General features: G+C 42.8%; 1 protein-coding gene across 2 annotated transcripts; it reads left to right on the top strand.

Moving 5' to 3' along the window:
• The first annotated feature begins 4,912 nt into the window (after window positions 1–4,912).
• MGP (matrix Gla protein) lies at window positions 4,913–15,727 on the top strand. Of its 2 annotated transcripts, XM_033162857.1 has the most exons (5): window positions 4,913–5,019; window positions 9,913–10,057; window positions 11,918–11,953; window positions 14,718–14,799; window positions 15,384–15,727. In XM_033162857.1, exons 2-5 carry the CDS (start codon window positions 9,997–9,999, stop codon window positions 15,520–15,522), a joined length of 318 nt encoding a protein of 105 aa, XP_033018748.1. In that variant the 5' UTR covers window positions 4,913–5,019; window positions 9,913–9,996; the 3' UTR covers window positions 15,523–15,727. The 2 variants fall into 2 exon arrangements, with proteins under 2 accessions (XP_033018748.1, XP_033018749.1); XM_033162858.1 differs by lacking the exon at window positions 4,913–5,019 and having other exon boundaries at window positions 9,766–10,057.
• The last annotated feature ends 1,565 nt before the right edge of the window (window positions 15,728–17,292 follow it).

Raw genomic sequence — 17,292 nt, 5'->3', positions numbered from 1 at the left:
ATGAGTGCCGCAACCCCATAGTCACCTTTGACTGGACTTAACTGTCTGGGGTCCTTTACCTTTTACCTTTACCTAGATGAAGCAGCATTTGAAAATTAATCAATTCTTTTGTATCGTCTCTAATTCATGGAATCCAAGTGCCAAAAATTAACTGCCATTAAGCTGACTGCAAAAAAATGAAGCCATACATCTTCAAAGAGCATGCACTTGGACTGTGGAAGTTATTACCACAGAAGGTAATCATGTCAAAATTATTTGGCTAGAGTTCAGACTCTTTGTAGTTAATGCCATCTACAGTCCTGTGTAGTAAGATAAGATTAGCTGAGCCATGTGCTTTAAGGCATAGGAATTTCTTTCTTCTCCTTGCAAAATGAATGGCAGAATTGGATGAATGAATTTTATGTACCTCTGCCCTATTTTTCATTGAACTTGCCAGAGATGTATTAATAAAAGAAACATAATCTAGGTTGATGAATTTTAGGGATTCTGCAAAGATGACATTACCCCACCTTCATTTTAACTTTTTGACCTATAGATAGAGGGAATATAACTGCCCTAAAGTACTTTGCATATTATAAATGTGTTCACCACCACCACCACAAATCTATTCCAGATGTAAATCTTGATTTCTTGCCTAAGCATGTATCAGGCTTGAGCTTCAGGTTGAAATCATTTTACTTGAATGGCTTAAGATATCGGGATTGGCAGTTACTTCATTCAGTGAGAAGTTCTCTACTTTATGGGATGATATCCTGGGATAACATATGGATTTTGTGCATATGGGTTTGACTTATGCTGGAATGAAAGAATTGTATGCATTTGAATGCAGTTCCATTGTTGTAAAAATTAAGTATACTGTCTGCTAAAATATTGTCAAATAAGACTATTCCTGGTGGGGAAAATGGGTACCTGGATGATGTCCATTTTACAACAACAGATGGAGTCCAACTCAATATAAAAAACATCTGGGAACTTTGAATCTTATGCAATGGGTTGGCCTAAGGCAGCTTGGCACAAGGGATAAAAAGGACTATTTACTGGTATAAAGCAGTTTGTAGTCCAAAGCATTTCTTATCACTTTTCAAGTCTGGGCAGGAAAATAACGTAGATAAATCACATCTGGCTGCAGAGAATGAGTCAGCTCAGGACATAAATTTGTGCAAAAGAAACAAGGAGATGAGAGAGGAAATACAGAGGAGTGAGTACTTCTGATTCATATCCCAGTGAGCTATTTGATGTTTTGCCTGGCTTTGCTTGTTCTTACAAGGATTTGATTAGTTGTATGGACCCCTTGTCAAAGCACCAGCAACTATTACAGAGATCAAAATAATGTTGACAGCCCTTAAAAAACCCCAAAGCCCATTCCTTCTCTCCTTCCTTCCTTTCCTGTTCGTAGGAGTAATAGCTTGATTAGTCTGGGGGAGTGTGATAAAGGAATCATTGAGTGGAAGCTAAGTTAAGAGAATTCATTTACATAATTTCCCCCTAGATGGTGAGCCTCTATTTGGTCAGAACATCTGCTGTGGTGCTCACAGGTAACGGTGCACTGCAGGCATGGCCAGGAAGCCCTCTTTTGTCATGTGTAATATCTGTTTGCATTGAATGTAGCACATTTGTACTTGCCTGTTGCTTCCTCACGCATCCTGTGGGAGAAAACTCCATTTGGGGAATCAATATGGAGGCTCACACCAAGTTCCCAATTGGTCAGACTGGATTGTGCAATGCATTACAGGACAGAGTCTAGAGAGTCTGCAAAAACTTTCCATTATGAAACACACTATATCAGCATGTCATCTTGGCTGTTTCATCCTCTCCCCAACCACCTTCTGCCGCCCCATCGCCTCACAATCTCTCATCCAACCACAGTCCTTGGAAACACTTACTCACCCCATTTTTGTTACTGTACAGTGGTACCTCGGGTTAAGAACTTAATTCGTTCTGGAGGTCCGTTCTTAACCTGAAACTGTTCTTAACCTGAAGCACCACTTTAGCTAATGGGACCTCCCGCTGCCGCCGCGCTGCCACCGCACGATTTCTGTTCTCATCCTGAAGCAAAGTTCTTAACCCAAGGTATTATTTCTGGGTTAGCGGAGTCTGTAACCTGAAGCGTCTGTAACCTGAAGCGTCTGTAACCCAAGGTACCACTGTACATGCAGAGCCCTCCTTGCACCTTATCTGGAGTTTTTTTTTTAATTCTAACATTCAGCCAGTAGGTTCCTCATAAACAGGTTCTTGCCAGTTTTGTCATCAGGCCACACTCTTGTGTACATGACAGTGGCCTCACCGGTAAAAGGTTTTACAGAATTTTTACCTCAGTTCCGTATGCATGAAGCTCTTTTGGGATAACAGGAAGATCTCTTGAAATATGCAGGCAACTGGGTGTCTGCCATTTTTAGGCCCTTCATTTTAGGGTGCATGGGGGAAAAAAAGAATTTCAGGAATCACAATTTCGTGCACTACAGTCATTTTGTTCTGCACACTCTCTTGCAATATGCTAAGCTAAAGCAAAAGCCAACATGTGATCAGAACAGTTCTCAGACTGTTACACAGACAAACGTCCAGATATTCTCAGGGACATGGCACACAACAGATGTGTGTTACACAATGCTATGGCTGCTGGATTGTGAAGCTGATTGATTGGTAATGGTGAAGAATGATACCGGTAAGTGTTTGCTCAAAGAGGAGCTAACAATTGGCAATGTTTTCCTGTATATCTGTAGGGATGGGTCTGAGTTTAACACGAATGTCTATAGCAGTAATAGAATCATAGAGTTTAAACCCCCGTCAAAGCAAGAAATCTAGTAGCCTACTATAGCATCTCCAGCAGTTGGGTGTTCAGCCTAGACTTGAAGCCCATCAGCGAGGGACACCTCACTACCCTAGGCAATTGGTTCCATGTTAAGCTATCCTTACCATCAAGGATAGCAGCGAACACCATCAAGATACTGGGACGCAGGTGGTGCTGTGGGTTAAACCACAGAGTCTAGGGCTTGCTGATCAGAAAGTCGGCAGTTCGAATCCCCGCAATGGGGTGAGGTCCTGTTGCTCGGTCCCAGCTCCTGCCCTCCTAGCAGTTTGAAAGCACGTCAAAAGTGCAAGTAGATAAATAGGTACTGCTCTGGCGGTAAGGTATACGGCGTTTCTGTGCGCTGCTTTGGTTCGCCAGAAGCAGCTTAGTCATGCTGGCCACATGACCCGGAAGATGTATGCCGGCTCCCTCAGACAGTAACGCGAGATGAGCGCCGCAACCCCAGAGTCGGACACGACTGGACCTAATAGTCAGGGGTCCCTTTACCTTTACCACCAAGATATGTCTGCTAATGTTTAAACAAAATTTATCCATGTTATTTTCTTGTATGTGTGTAAAGAAACAGGCATTGCAAATATGTCACAGGGCTCCAGAGTTTTCTTATCCAAAGGAAACTAAGCTATAGACTTCTTACCATTTGGGGAATGCAGAAGTTGGGGGCACTTGAAAGGGGGAATGAGGTTAGGGAGGGAGGAGCAATGCGATTCGGTTCGCATGTAAAGGCAAAATGGCTTAATCTACACTTTCCGAAATAACACACCAGCTGAAACATAGCTATCCTTTGAAATTTACACAACTCCAGGTTTTGCAATGCAATTGTCCAGTCCAGTCATGTGCACAAAAATGCACAAAAAACCCATAGAAATGCAAGTACTGTATTAGTGAAAGTAGCATACAAAAATGAATTATTCTAAGGTAAATTGTTTTGCAGAAACATGTATAATTAGGCAAAATTGCATACAAATACGTATTGAGAGAAATCCGCACTAAAACGCTGGTGGTGTTCCATGAGGACTTTTTTTTTTAAAATCCACTACTGACTGCAGTGAGCATCCCATTGGGATAGGTACCAGTCTTTGATTGGGACGCTGCTAATGTGTGTGCCCAGTTGCACCCACTCAGGAGTGTGCAAAATTGCTGTCTGGATTTTCCTCCTCTGAAAGGAAACTTTGTAGCGCTAAAACTTTGATGGGTTCAAGTGGTTAAATATTTGTTATACTGAACAAACACACTGAAGGGAGCTGTCATGTGGTGTTAATACGAACTCTGTTGGATGAAAAATAAGACCTAGCTATACTTACACTCTATTGAACCAGGTGGTCTTTCTTCCAAGCAAGGGGATTTTAACTCTCTCTCTCTCTCACACACATACACACATAAAAATGATATTTTAATGGCAAATAGAATTGCTGCATTGGCCATGCATGTGCTTATGTAATGGGCTGCTTCTTTTGTCATTACATGCACAACGGATTTCTTTAAACATTCATTCACCTGCTGCAACTAATTTAGAATTTGGTGCCCTTGAGTGCCAAACTCCCACTCAGTTCAAATACTTTGTTCTGTGTTCTCTTAATCTTCAACACCTCTCTCTCTCTCTTTTTTTGGCTAGGGGTGGGGGTGGGGGAGAGAAGCGAATATGAACAGAAAAGCCCAAGTACTTTTCACTCCTACTTCCCTCTACCACTAAGGAATGCAAACCAAATGGTAAGGGTTTTGAGGGCTTCTGTATTTATCCACAAGACTCTGCAAGTGTGCTCTTGTCTGAGAGTGCTTGTGGTACAGGGCACAATGATTGCTGGGGGAGGGAATGAGGACAGAGGAGATCTGGCCATCAAAGAGCCCTCATTCAAAACTCCTACTGCCTTCAAGGCCTCCATTCAAGGCCCTTAGTGGTTAATGGCTTAGGCACAGACACTCTGCCCCCAAGATGTGGCTTTGACCCCGTTCGCCACTGACGTCCGTGTTCATACTCTCTCCTGGTTCAATTTCCTGAGGTTTCTGATTTCCTGAGTGAGGGAAGGCGATGTTTAGAAAAGAGGTGCCAGACTGGAGGAGGATGCATAGGGAGAGGGAGGGCTTTGGGAGGGAGGGGTCACTTATCACAGATAAAAAGGTCCCCTTCTTTGCCAGTGAAGACTGCAGGGGCAACTGGGAGAAGAGAACCTTCAGGCAAGTCCTGTGTACAGAAGGAAGTGCAGCACATTACAGTGAGTATGCAGAACCTTACTAATGTCTGTATAGGGGTGCCTTGCACGTGCAAAATAATAATAAATAAATGGCAGAGATGCAGTGACTTGCTGTTATGTGCCAGTTCAATGCGAAAAGACCCATTGAGCTACTTTTTTTTGCCAGCCCAGCAAATGCAGAATCGTCATTTACTGAGTCAATACTTGTTCCTGGGTTTTGCCTACAAAAAAGAAAGATGCTGCAAAATTGTAAAGGCTGAGAAGAAAAGTGGATCTGAGGGCACTAATGTGTATGGATTACCTGTTTTGGGTTGTAGGATTTTAAAATGGGTTGATATGGGCTTTTGCTGATTGGGAAACTCAAGATCAGTCTCAATGATACTTGCTTATAATTAAAAAGACTTAGGACAGGCACACGAGCAGTAATACTGTACTCTTCCTCCCCTTTGAAAGAGGCTGCAGATCAGGCTGTGTAAAAATATTGGTGGCTGTTCCATTTCTCTAAACGATTCTCCCCTGTCATCAACAATGAAGGAACAAGTTGCTTGTATGCAGTCAGGTAATTTTGGTGAAAATGGTTGACATTACTTTCCATGAATTCTGGCTCAGAACTGAAACAGCAATGTTTCTAGCAAAGAACTTCCTGAACATATTGATTATAAACAAGTAAAACACTTCCAGGTGTAGTCATGATGACACCCAGAAAAATGTCAGTGTTTCTCTGAGTTGCCAGCCATAGGTCATTGACATGCTGATGAAAACCTGGATGGATCAAAATCAGGCCTTTCACTGAAACTTTATTATGTTAACAAAATCTTCACCAAGCTCTTAGTTGCCCTCGGAAAATGTTAGGCATTTTGTGGGTAAGATGTTTATAGTATCAACATGGTGTTTAAAAAACCCATCCACGCTTCGGTAATGTTGGCAATTAATGTGGTGACAGAGGTAACAAATCAAAATGAACCAAGGAGGAAAAAGTTAGCCAGAGAAACGGTGGCGGTCTTTCCCCCCAGCATGCTCTTGGAGAAAGGCTGAAGACGAGAACGGCTGTTAAGAAAGTGAATTGGGCTCTGCTTTTTGTGACAACGTATCACTGTTAGAAGTCTCTTTACAGCTTGTCTCCTCCTCACCTTTCCCCCAAGCTTATTTTTCTTCTGTTCTGTTAAGGAATCCTTCTCCATCACTTTGCCTCAGCCATCTTTTCTTGGCAGCACTGAGGCCTGCAGACATCAGAGTGGCCGTGATATACAGTTGCCTCATAAAATCCACGTTCTGTAAGTCTGAACTCTGTGGGACAGAAGCAGTTCCTTACCAAGCAAGTGACTATCCTTAAAGGAGACTAAAAAAATCTAGGAGGAGCTGGGGAACAAGGAGTGGAAGGGAAGCTGGTATGAGAGACTGGGGTGGATTCGTGTCAGGGGCTACATTTCTGGCTCAACCTCCTGGTGAATACAAATCTCAGAGAGAAGCAGTGTTTGAACAAAGATGAGGTTGATGACTGAGAAGGAAAGGTCCGATACTGGGGAAAAGAAGTCCTTTATTCATCTGGGGATAGTGCTTATAAACAGTCTTTCCCTTTCTGCTTTCTCTGTTTCTTTCCACATGCTCACAGAACTTGGAAGAGGGCTATGGGTTTGGAGCGAGCTATTTCCTGGCCCTGCCAATTCCAACATGATTTGGACATTCTCCTCTTCCAAAGTATTTTTGCCAAAGGGAGTAGTGAGAGTTCCTGCCTAATCCTGGGGAGTTTCATATTATAAGAACATGAGAAGAGCCCAGATAGACCAGGCCAAGGCTCATCTAGTCTCAAAGTGGCCAACCAGAAGCCTATGGGAAGCCCACAAGCATGGCCTGAGGGCAACAGGGCTCTTCCCACTTGGGATTCCCAGCAACTGGCATGCAGGGAGGTGCACCATCTCCAACAGTGGAGGAAGAACATTTCCACTTTGGATAGTGGCCACCTCTTTCCCTTTATTCCAGTGGGGGACATGTTCCATCTGCTCCCAAGACCACTACTTCTAAGGACCCCTGCCTTAATCTTACGCATCAAGGACATGTAAAAAAATTCATAAAAAGTTCATAAAACCTCAGGAATAGCTGAAAAACATGCCCCACCAGCCAGAACAAACTTAAGAGTTCAATGTCTTGTTTGGCTGTATGGCTCCAGAAGCTTATGTGCGAGCAAGCTGTTCAGACAGCCCAGATCTGGATTGATTTGGCACTTGAAACTGCTCCGTGTAGCCAGTTAGTTTTATTCTGAATGTGGTTTTACAAGTGGTTTGAATATGACCACATATTCCATTTTTGGTAATTGTTAAGTTTACAGATGAGTAAATATTCCTCTGTTCTTGATTTCTAGGAATTTGGGATCTTAATCCCAATTCAGTTTACTCAGAGAGCTTTTCATTCTGTGCTACTTTCCCTTTCTAGTACATCCAAGGAAGGGGGGAAGGGAATGATAGAACTTCATCAGGGGAAAAAATATTGTTTTCCACACCTATCATTTCTGCTCCATCCTGGCTACAGGGCTGTCTAACTAGCATGGCCAATAGTCGTGTGTGTGTGTGGGGGGGGAGTTGTAGTCTGGCAACATCTGGGGGGCTCCAGCTAGCCAGCCCTGCCATACATACTTCATACATACAGTGGTACCTCGATTTACGAATTTAATCCATTCCAAATGCACATTTGTAGGTCGAAAAATTCATAAGTCGAAAAAAGCGATTTCCCTATAGGAATGCATTGGAAATGAAAAATTCGGAAAAATTCATAAGTCGAGTAAACCACATCTAAAATTCGTAAGTCGAGTAAACCCCATCTAAAACCGCTAACGGATGTCCTTGGAATGTCGAAAAATTCGTAGGTGTGCGGGCACTTTTTAAATTCGTAAGTTGAAAAATTCGTATGTCGAGTAATTTGTAAGTCGAAGTACCACTGTACTTATTTCTAGGTAGGCATGCATAGGACTGTGGTGTTAATGAATTGCAACAATGCAACTAATATACAAATCCATTGTAGATGTGATGCTAAAAATTCACTTTTTGATGTGCAGACTACTCTTGTTACCATTCTGGCCTATTATGGTGGTGGCACACATTACCTTCTGGAAAGCTACCAAGGTGTGGGCAAAGAGTTCAGGCACCATGATTTTGCCATATGGTTTTCAAATCGGCCAAGAGACCAACTTGAACAATTGAACTTGCATCTTCTTCCTGGGTATCTGTGTGAGCAGATGCTCAGCAGACCTGAAGGCCCACATTAACAAAGCACAATATGGAACCAAGCTGTTTAACTTAAAAATTTAGTAGCATAATGAAAAAAACACAACTCCTCTCGAGTATCTGAAAAGAGCAAATTTTTCTCTTACTCTCCCCCATGCCACTTTTCCTGCCCACACTCCATCACTTAAAGTGCCCTCCTCACCCTAACTTGGTTCATTTATAGTAGTGGGAGAAAAGTGCCTACAGCAATTGAGTATAATGGGGGACGGATCAGTTCTACTCATTCACACACATGTTTTTTGTTACATTAAGTAGGCCCCTTGTCATTTTTGGCATGAATAGGAGTCATGCTAAGAACAAATGTGACTGCATTGGTCATATCTAGTTTGGACCTCACCAAGGTTTTCAATCTGTGTTTGGGCTGCACTATTTCAGTTCAGGCCAAAAGTGTGGGTCCTTACATCACTGAATGCTCCTCCACACCTAAAAAAGCATCTCCTCATAGAAAACATGTAGGTAATGGCAAAGAACAGGTTAGAAACCTTTCCCTCTGGCTTCTAATTTCCTGTGTGGAGGTGTTTTTGTGTGTGTAGAAAAGCATTCAGTCCTGACTTTTATTGGCTAGGGATGAGGGACAAATTGAATTCAATATGCATCGAAAGGCAAAATTATGTAATTTTCACTTTCCAAAACAGCACACAAACCGTAGCAGCCGTCCTTCAAAATTTGCACTTTTCTTAATTTTGCAATGCAGTTGTCCAACCAAGTAATGTGTGCAAAAATGCAGATACCGAGGTAAAGTGTGCATATCAATGCATATATTTGTGAAAATAACACACCAAAAATGCATTATATTAGGCAACATTGTATACAAAATTGTGTCTATTTGGAGAAATTCACATTAAAATGCTGCCATATTTTCAAAGGGACGTTAAAAAATAAATCGCAGATTGATGTGTAAATGTAGAGGACTGAACATCTTAAGATCAGAAAAATGAGAAACAGAAATTAATAGATTCACACATCCCTGGTAGTGTCTTAGGCTACAAACAAGTTTACCACCACTCTGAGAACCAGGCCACAGAAAGAAGAAGTTCAAAGCGGGATTTGAGGGGGACTTATTTGGTACCCTTAGGAGAGATGTAGGAATCAGACAATTGGTGACAGTGGAATACAAAACAATAGGTCTGGCTCAGGCAGATGGAGTTTAGAAAAGAGAAGCCAATGCTAAAATGAATTTTTAAATGAACACGCCCCAGGGAAAGTGGTAAACATAGTGAATGTACCTGGAGGGATGATGGGCTGCAAAGTTCCAGAACTGTGTATACAAAATGAATGTGGGAAAGGCAAGAAAATCAGGGGATAAATTATAAAATTAAGCACATATGTTTAGGAGGAGCCCAATTCATGGGCCAGCCCTCCACAGACCAACATTTTCTGGAACATGCAGAGTTAACAGCTCACCTCCTTTTGAACTGTGGAGTCCTCCCTCTGAAGAAAGGGAGGGGAAGGCAGCTTGCCCACTCCCACCGGAGGCAGATCTTAAAGCCATGAGTAGAGGTGTTTTATAACAGTCTCCTCCTGGAGTGCAAGTGCCAGTAGGTCCCTCCTGCCTTCCTCAGGCCCCCTTCATCTGACTCTCTTGCCTCCCAGCTGTTGCTGTTTTAATTAAACACTCCCCTGCTAAACTTTGCAGCTTGTCCAGAGGCTTTAGCTGTCCTCAGTGGAAACAGAGAACAAGACAGTCGCAGAGAGAGAGAGAGAGGCAAAGAGAGAAACCATGCGGAGCCTCATCATCCTTGCACTTCTGGCCGTCCTGATGATGGCAGCTTTCTGTTACGGTAGGTGATGTCTTTTATTGCTAGTCATTTGGGAGAATAGTTTGTCACAGGAACTGAATATTCTGGCCACACACTTTGGTTGAATTTTCACTTCCTCTCTTTGCCACTTACCCTTCTGTCATAACTTACATCCTTGGCATCCTTTCCACACTTGTCTCCTCTGATTCCTCTCCAGTGCCCAAACTGAGCTCTCTTCTAGCCACATCTCTTTCTATTTCATGCCTGATACAAACCATTTTGTTCTCAATCACTCACAACCCCTTTTTATCTTCACCACCACTACCACCAGGGAATGTATGTGTGGGGGTCAATCATTTTGCCTGCAGGCAGGACAATGGAAACCTCTGCTGCCAGCCTAGGAAATCTTAGGGGCAGATTTTCCAATTGTCTTCAAAATGCATATACTTTTTCAACGAGAGCGGCCCATTGGGATTTCACTGTGCTAAAGGACTACCAGATTCTCTGTGGGGTAGATCAATAAGATGAATTTTGATGAATTTCCATTGAATGATGCTTCATGAGTAGCCCACTGGGTTAAAGAACACTTTTCCCTTCCAGAAATTCCAACTGCTTCTTTTGAAACCTCAGGGATGGGCAAGTAGGAGTGATGGGGAAATCCTAGGCAAGTGGCTTATCTTGACTGAGGTTGGGAAGCAATCTATCCAGTGTACAATTGGCGAGCATCTTCACTGGGATTGTCAGTTCCCTTCACTGGCAGAGTCCAAATCAGGTCTTGCTCCCTTGAATGGTTAGGATTTATCTTCCTATAATTATATGTTTATTCTCGCTCTGAATAGATATTTGGTTTCTCTCTCCTTCTTGTTACGTGAACTGGATTGATTTGAGATAGAATGTTATAATGTGATCAGCCTATCAAAAATGATTTGGTTGTGTCTGCTTCCGCCAAATTGCTAAATTTTGGTTAGATTTTTGGTACCATTCTGTGATTTATTCATTAATGTTAGGTGGGATTTACTATCTAACCCCAAAATAACAATCTGTGTCCATTGCTTTGTACTTTTCTTAGCATTCTTTTATTCTGAGAACTATGATATATTTTATCAACGTGATCTAATAAATATTAAGCATTCAACCACTCTGAACTAAGTCAGTGCAACATTTTATAAATGCAAGTGGAAAGGGTAAGTGCATACATTCAGGAATCGCAAAATAAATGCATTCAGTTATACATTTAAATGTACCCCTCATTTCCATAGGAACCTTAAAGCATGCACTTCTATTTCCACCACTGAAATGGAGAACATTCAGAGATTCTTCTGATTCCAGTTTCATGCCATAACCAAAAGATCATAGCGTTATTTCTTATTCCTCCACTTGATTGATACATTGGTTTTATCTGATGCTATGATTGTCACTAGCACAAATGGCTTTTCGGAGGAATCAATGCATTATTTAAGGGGCTACATCTATTGTTAGCTACAGTGCTTTTTCTGGGGGGATGCAGGGGTACGCAAACCCCTAAACATTTTGTGAATCTAAGTTTGGCCTCACTGAGGGGCAGTATTTCATTATGAGCAGGAAAATGAGAGTACCCCTAAACATTTTTTTTAAAGAAAAAAAGCACTGGTTTTTCATAGTAGCTTAGAATGAAACCTTCATGTCCATTAGCAGTATATCTCTGACACTGCGAACAAACAACAAGGAATTATGGTCCTCATCATGCCTTGCTTGCGAACTGGACTGGGGCATCTGGTAAGCTATGTTAGAAGGCAACGTTATGGACAAGACAGTTTTGATCTGGTCCAGCAAGGCTATTCTTATATTTTTTCATATATATCCTTCTTTGTTTTGTTAACAATGAATTTACACACTACCTTGTTTTCTTTTCCCCCGTCACAGAGTCTCACGAGAGTATTGAATCGCATGAATTTACAAGTAAGAAACATTATTATGTACTCTGTGGTTTATTGTGATGCTTGAGGTTCACTTTTTGGATTTTGTGGACACCCCAAATTCTCTTGCCATGCCACTTTATGAGATCCTTGTAAAATATTTTTCCTCTATTCAATCCAGGGAATAAAAATTAAGGAATGCTCCACCATTACTTCCTTGCCTTCAGTCTGTCCGATCTGTCCAGTCAAGGGTAATGGTACATTTGATTGCTCCACCATGAAATAAACACTCTGCATCTTGACATCTAGCAAGTTAGGGACAACGAGAGACTATACCTGCCCTCCCTGATACACTAGTTTTCCACAGGCACAGAATTTTTGACACACAAGAGTACCAAACCCTGTTATTACCTTTCTGCATTCTGCAATGCCTTTTCTGAATTCATAGAGGCAATTATGAGATTGGCAGGTTGAGAACAGACAATAACCAGTGAGATCTGAAACTAGATGTTGCAGTTTATCCTTCTTCTTACTAGAAGTGCTCCTGTTCACAGTTTCAGCCACTCTTCCAATCACGGCACTCCACCCCTCCTTTCCCTGCTCCCCCAGTTCCTCATTTGCCAAGAGAGCAATCTCAGCATGCTCAATAGTTACACAGTGTGGACCTTCAGCTGGAAAAGAAGCTTAACATCCTGTGGCTATTGAACAGGGTGAGTTTGCCTCCTTGGCAGTGCTTTTTTGTAAGGTGTGTGTGTTTGTAAACCCCTGAGCATGCAAATATCTCTCCTTTGTTTCTTAGTGGTCCCATTTTGGTTTTAATCATGTGGCTCTCATCACACTGGTTTGCTGTTAGAGAGAGTCACTACTGCAGACAGCCTGTGTTCCCGATGTGGAGTGCAAACTGTGTTCTGGGGAAGGGCAAGGCAAGGGGTATTTTCCCCTGAGACATCTTCATTCTCAGTGCAGAAAGTCAACTCTACAGATTGCTCATGCAAGCCCCGTTCCAGTACCTAACCATTTGGTAGACCAGTAAAGGACTACCATGAACTGAAAAGACCTGCACAGCTAGCCCACAGACACCTGAAACACTCACAGCAGCATGCCTGACCCCTTAGGTGGCAAGTTTATACGTTCTTGCCCAGGACTGAACACAGCAAGGCTATCATCCAGCAACCTAAGTCAACGTACGTAGGTTTGGGCTGTTAAATAAGTATGAATTAGAAGTAAAGTTAAGGGGGAGGTCGGTTCATTGCAAAGATATGGGACTCTTAAGTCAAATTGAAACAACTAGGGAGAATATAAAGAGAAATAGGAAAGATAGACACTGAGTCACTTGACAAATATGATGCAAAATACAGATATGCAGTTGCAGAGTAATTTTGCAAGAGCTCTTGAGATGAAAATAAAACAGGATAGGACTCCAGTCCTTTCAGATCCAGGATCCACCTTTAAGCTCTGTCTGCAACATGAAGCTTAACTGTTGTCCCTAAATATGCCCATCTTTCTCCCTTCTCTAGGAAAGGTTTTCCCCACTTGGTGACCTTCAGATCTTTTGGACTACAATGCCGATCATCCCTGATTATTGTCCATACTGGGTGGGGATGATGGGAGTTGTAGTCTGAAACTTCTGGAGTGATTTTGAGCTTGCCAGGAGAGTTTTAGAGTGAGAGGATGGTGGCTGTTTGTATTTCTGTGGTCGTAGTGGCGAGGGCTCTGGATGTTGGATATTTTTCCTGAATGTCCTAAATACCAGAAATATTTCATTCAGCTGGGAAACTCACAGAGGAGAAAACACACACAACAAAATATTTCACATATTGGAGACACTGAGTTGTTGAAATAGCAAAGCAGAACCGATTAACTTGCACCTATCTTGGCCAAATGAAAACTGATAGATTAACCACACACAAGTGTTGGCAAATATATAAATGCCAAGAAAGGAAAAAGTGATGCGGCAAGAAGGATATTTATGCAAGGGAAAATATTAGAAGTATTTTCAATTAGAGTGTGGGGTGATGTCTCTATGGAGATGATGGAGCCACAATCATGTAGGACTAATTCCATCTAGCCCAAAGAAAGCACTCCGGGAACCAACTGGATGTGACACTCCTTAGCCATTTTTTAAACACTTACGTCTAAGAACTAGAGGAAGCTACCTAGCTCTAGCTCCCCCTGTCCTCTTTGGCACCAACATTATTTCTTTGATTTGTTCATGAGAATGTAGAACAGGGTCCTCCCAGGCCGTTGCATTCCTGCATTTCTTCCACCTATGATTCTGATTTCTTGAGGTGCTGTTGTATAATTGGTTAGAGCTTGCATTGCAGCAGCACTGTAGAGCTTTCCGTTGTGAACCGGCGCAGTGCTTTTGACTCAACCGGTGTGGAGAAGTGGTGATGGCATATTTGGTGAAAGTGTGCAACCCTGCCTATCAGTATTACCTGCCCACCTGCCCACCTGCCCACCTGCCCTCTGCCATTACCTTCACCATTGTCCCTCTCTCCTGCTGTCCTTTGTTGCAGAGTTCTTGGATAAACTCATCAGTCTCACCTCTTATAGTAGCCTCCTTCACGCATTAAGGCTTAGCAGTAGCCAAAATGGCTTTTGGCCATCTGAAAGCGCCCATTAAAAACTGGAAGTGAGAGGGCATGAGTCGCTATTAACAGCAGAAAGGCAAGAGTGTATAGACCAGTTGGCCATCACAAAGACTGATATTGGGAGGATACGGCAAGAGAGCAGTGCTTTTCTTTGTATAGAACTGTTGGCCTTTGGTTCAACCTCATAATAATGATGAATAACTATCCCTCCAGGTCCCTTCATTAACAGAAGGCACGCCAACATCTTCATGAGAACTCCACCTGAGAACAGAAGGAACCAAGTTGTGCAGGAAAGGTACGTCCTCTTAGTGTCCAGAGTTATTCATGGTGAGTGGGGAATGGAGAGGGTGTCTTTTCTTAGGCAAGAGAGAAGCCATTGGAAAGTGAACTGAACTGGAAAATGGTAAACTGGGAGAATCTGAAAATGACACATTCCTAATGGCAAGAGTCATGATCCCTATTATTAGATCCTCCATGGAATGGCCCCCAGGACCCTGTGATAATATCAAAAATCTCCACTACCGGTAGATCCTCTGTAGAATTGCCCCATGATCCTATTGCATGCAGCCTACTCTCCACTCTGCACCGCTTCTAAGCCATAGAAACAGCACATGCCCACATGTTTCCATCTCAGGGTCAGACTCTGCACACAGTGTCACCCACATTTTCGTAGAGGACATTTATGTGAAAGCTGCCATATTTCTAAAAAATGACAAACCCTTTCAAGACTTTGCAGAGGTTTTTTTTGCACGTGCTTGTGGACAGATTAGAAATCACTTAAAGCCTTGCAAAGATGCAGCTGGAAAAGCAGACGTAGATGCAAGTCATAATAATATTCTGTCTCTCCTTCCCGTCTTCCCCTTTTGCGACTGTGAGCAGGATCAGAGAGCGCAACAAGACACCCCAGGAGCAGCAGCGGGAGATTTGCGAAGATTACAATCCCTGTGAGCGTTACGCAATGCGCTATGGCTATGCCTCTGCCTACAGGCGTTTCTTTGGGCACAGACGTGGCAAATAAGAACACCAAGAATCGCCGTTCCCAGTGCCTGGAGCCTGGGCTTCCTGTATCTTCTAAGAGTGACATCTCCAAAATGTATTGTTGCTTGTTAACTGTATGTTATCCCACCTGCTGCTTCATTCTTCTGTAGCCAATGATTTCTAGATTCTGTGTTAATTAGCACAATGCTGACATAGTGGTGGTTGGGCAAAGAAAGATGTGGGTGTCTATGAAGAAATAAACGTCTGGTTTGATACTGTTTGTTTGAAACTCAAGAGTTTTCTTTGGGTCACTCCCATGCCAAGAACTGGCATCTATAATTGTACTCACTTGCTTAGCAGTTTTTTTTTTTTAAAAAAAAAACAACTAACAAAGATACTTTTGTTTTGTTTTGTTAGAAAGACTCTAAGAATGGCAGTAAAAGTGTTCTTTCACATGATAATAGCCTCGCCTGGATGGCTGATTTGGTTTGAATCAGATTTGGGCATATTCACACCTTCACCAAAGTGTGTTTACTGAGCACATGGTGGACCAGTGGTACTGCACAGCAGTTGTAGTACGTATGCTATGAAGGGCAAATTTTTGGTATACATGTGCATTGATATAACACACGGGGCGAACGAAGGCTAACTGACACCATGTGCGACACTGCACATGCATTGTATGTAGCGGTTTGCCACTGGTGCCGCTCAAATGTTGTACAGACAGTGGAGGGATCCTCTGCTTGTGCCTGCAGCCGTGAATGGAGGATCCTCCACATGCGGCTGCGGTGTCGTGATGGCTGCTTGCACTGCCGTGCCTGGGGGTGGCGGGGTGAGCACCCCGTGGGGTGTCTTCTTGTCACCTCCCTAGACACGGCACCTGGGGCACCGGTGCCCCCACCCCCTTGCGATGCCACTGATAGCACACACACAATCCTCCCACTTAAGAAAAAAGGGGTTGCATGCTGGTGGTGAGTGGGCACAGAAACTCATGGCCCCACTGCACCTTTGCATATTTACGCTACATTCTCCCTAGAATGTGGGAACTTCTGTTACTTTCATATTAGCCAGTTATAAACTCACTCATAATTTTATGGTTTCCACCAGTCTTTTTAAGCTGGACTCCCTTTTGGATCACCTCTAAGATCAATGTTGTGAAGTATTCAAGCTCTCAAAAGCCTTCCACTGTTTAGGTGGTTATTATTATTATTATTATTATTATTATTATTATTATTATTATTATTATTATTATTCACTTTTATCCCAGCCTTCCTCCTTTATCCTCACGATTGCCTTCTGAGGCAAGATAAACGGAAGAACATCGGCTGAGCCAGAGGCAGCAGAATAACAAATTTCAGGAGTGGGTGTGTGCAGGAGGGGCAAAGTATATGAATTGTCTCCCACATGATAAGATCTCTTAAAGAAAAATTATAGTACATGTTAATGACTGGAGTCCAGCAATGTGGGGGCAAGTGGGGTGTGAGCTCCTTGTTTGGGGCATATTTGTTCCTGCATACCCCCCCCCCCTGCCCATGCACTGGGCCAAGGACACCTAGGAAGCATTGTGGGTAGGGATTTGAACTCAGATTTGAATTCCCTACCTCATAGTGAATGCTTTAACCCAGAGATATCCACCATAGCGCTGTCCATGTGTTGTTGGACTACAATTCCCAACATCCCTGGCTATTGGTGATGTTGGCTTATCATGATGAGAGCTGAAGTCCAACAGCATCTGGAGGGCACCATGTTGGCTACCTCTGTTCTAACCACTACACCACACAGCTTCGAGGTGGACTAATGTCACAGTCAC

Source organism: Lacerta agilis, chromosome 10 (assembly GCF_009819535.1).
Source record: "Lacerta agilis isolate rLacAgi1 chromosome 10, rLacAgi1.pri, whole genome shotgun sequence".
In the NCBI taxonomy this organism is placed as follows: Eukaryota; Metazoa; Chordata; class Lepidosauria; order Squamata; family Lacertidae; genus Lacerta; species Lacerta agilis.
The sequence above is the reverse complement of the archived record's forward strand: the minus strand, read 5'-3'. Positions and strand labels throughout refer to the sequence as shown.

Excerpts from the sequence above, each read along its gene's own strand:
- MGP (XM_033162857.1), top strand. The coding sequence starts at position 9,997 with ATGCGGAGCCTCATCATCCTTGCACTTCTGGCCGTCCTGATGATGGCA. Across the intron at positions 10,058-11,917 it reads GATGGCAGCTTTCTGTTACG|AGTCTCACGAGAGTATTGAA; the intron begins GTAGGTGATGTC and ends CCCCCGTCACAG. Across the intron at positions 11,954-14,717 it reads TGAATCGCATGAATTTACAA|GTCCCTTCATTAACAGAAGG; the intron begins GTAAGAAACATT and ends CTATCCCTCCAG.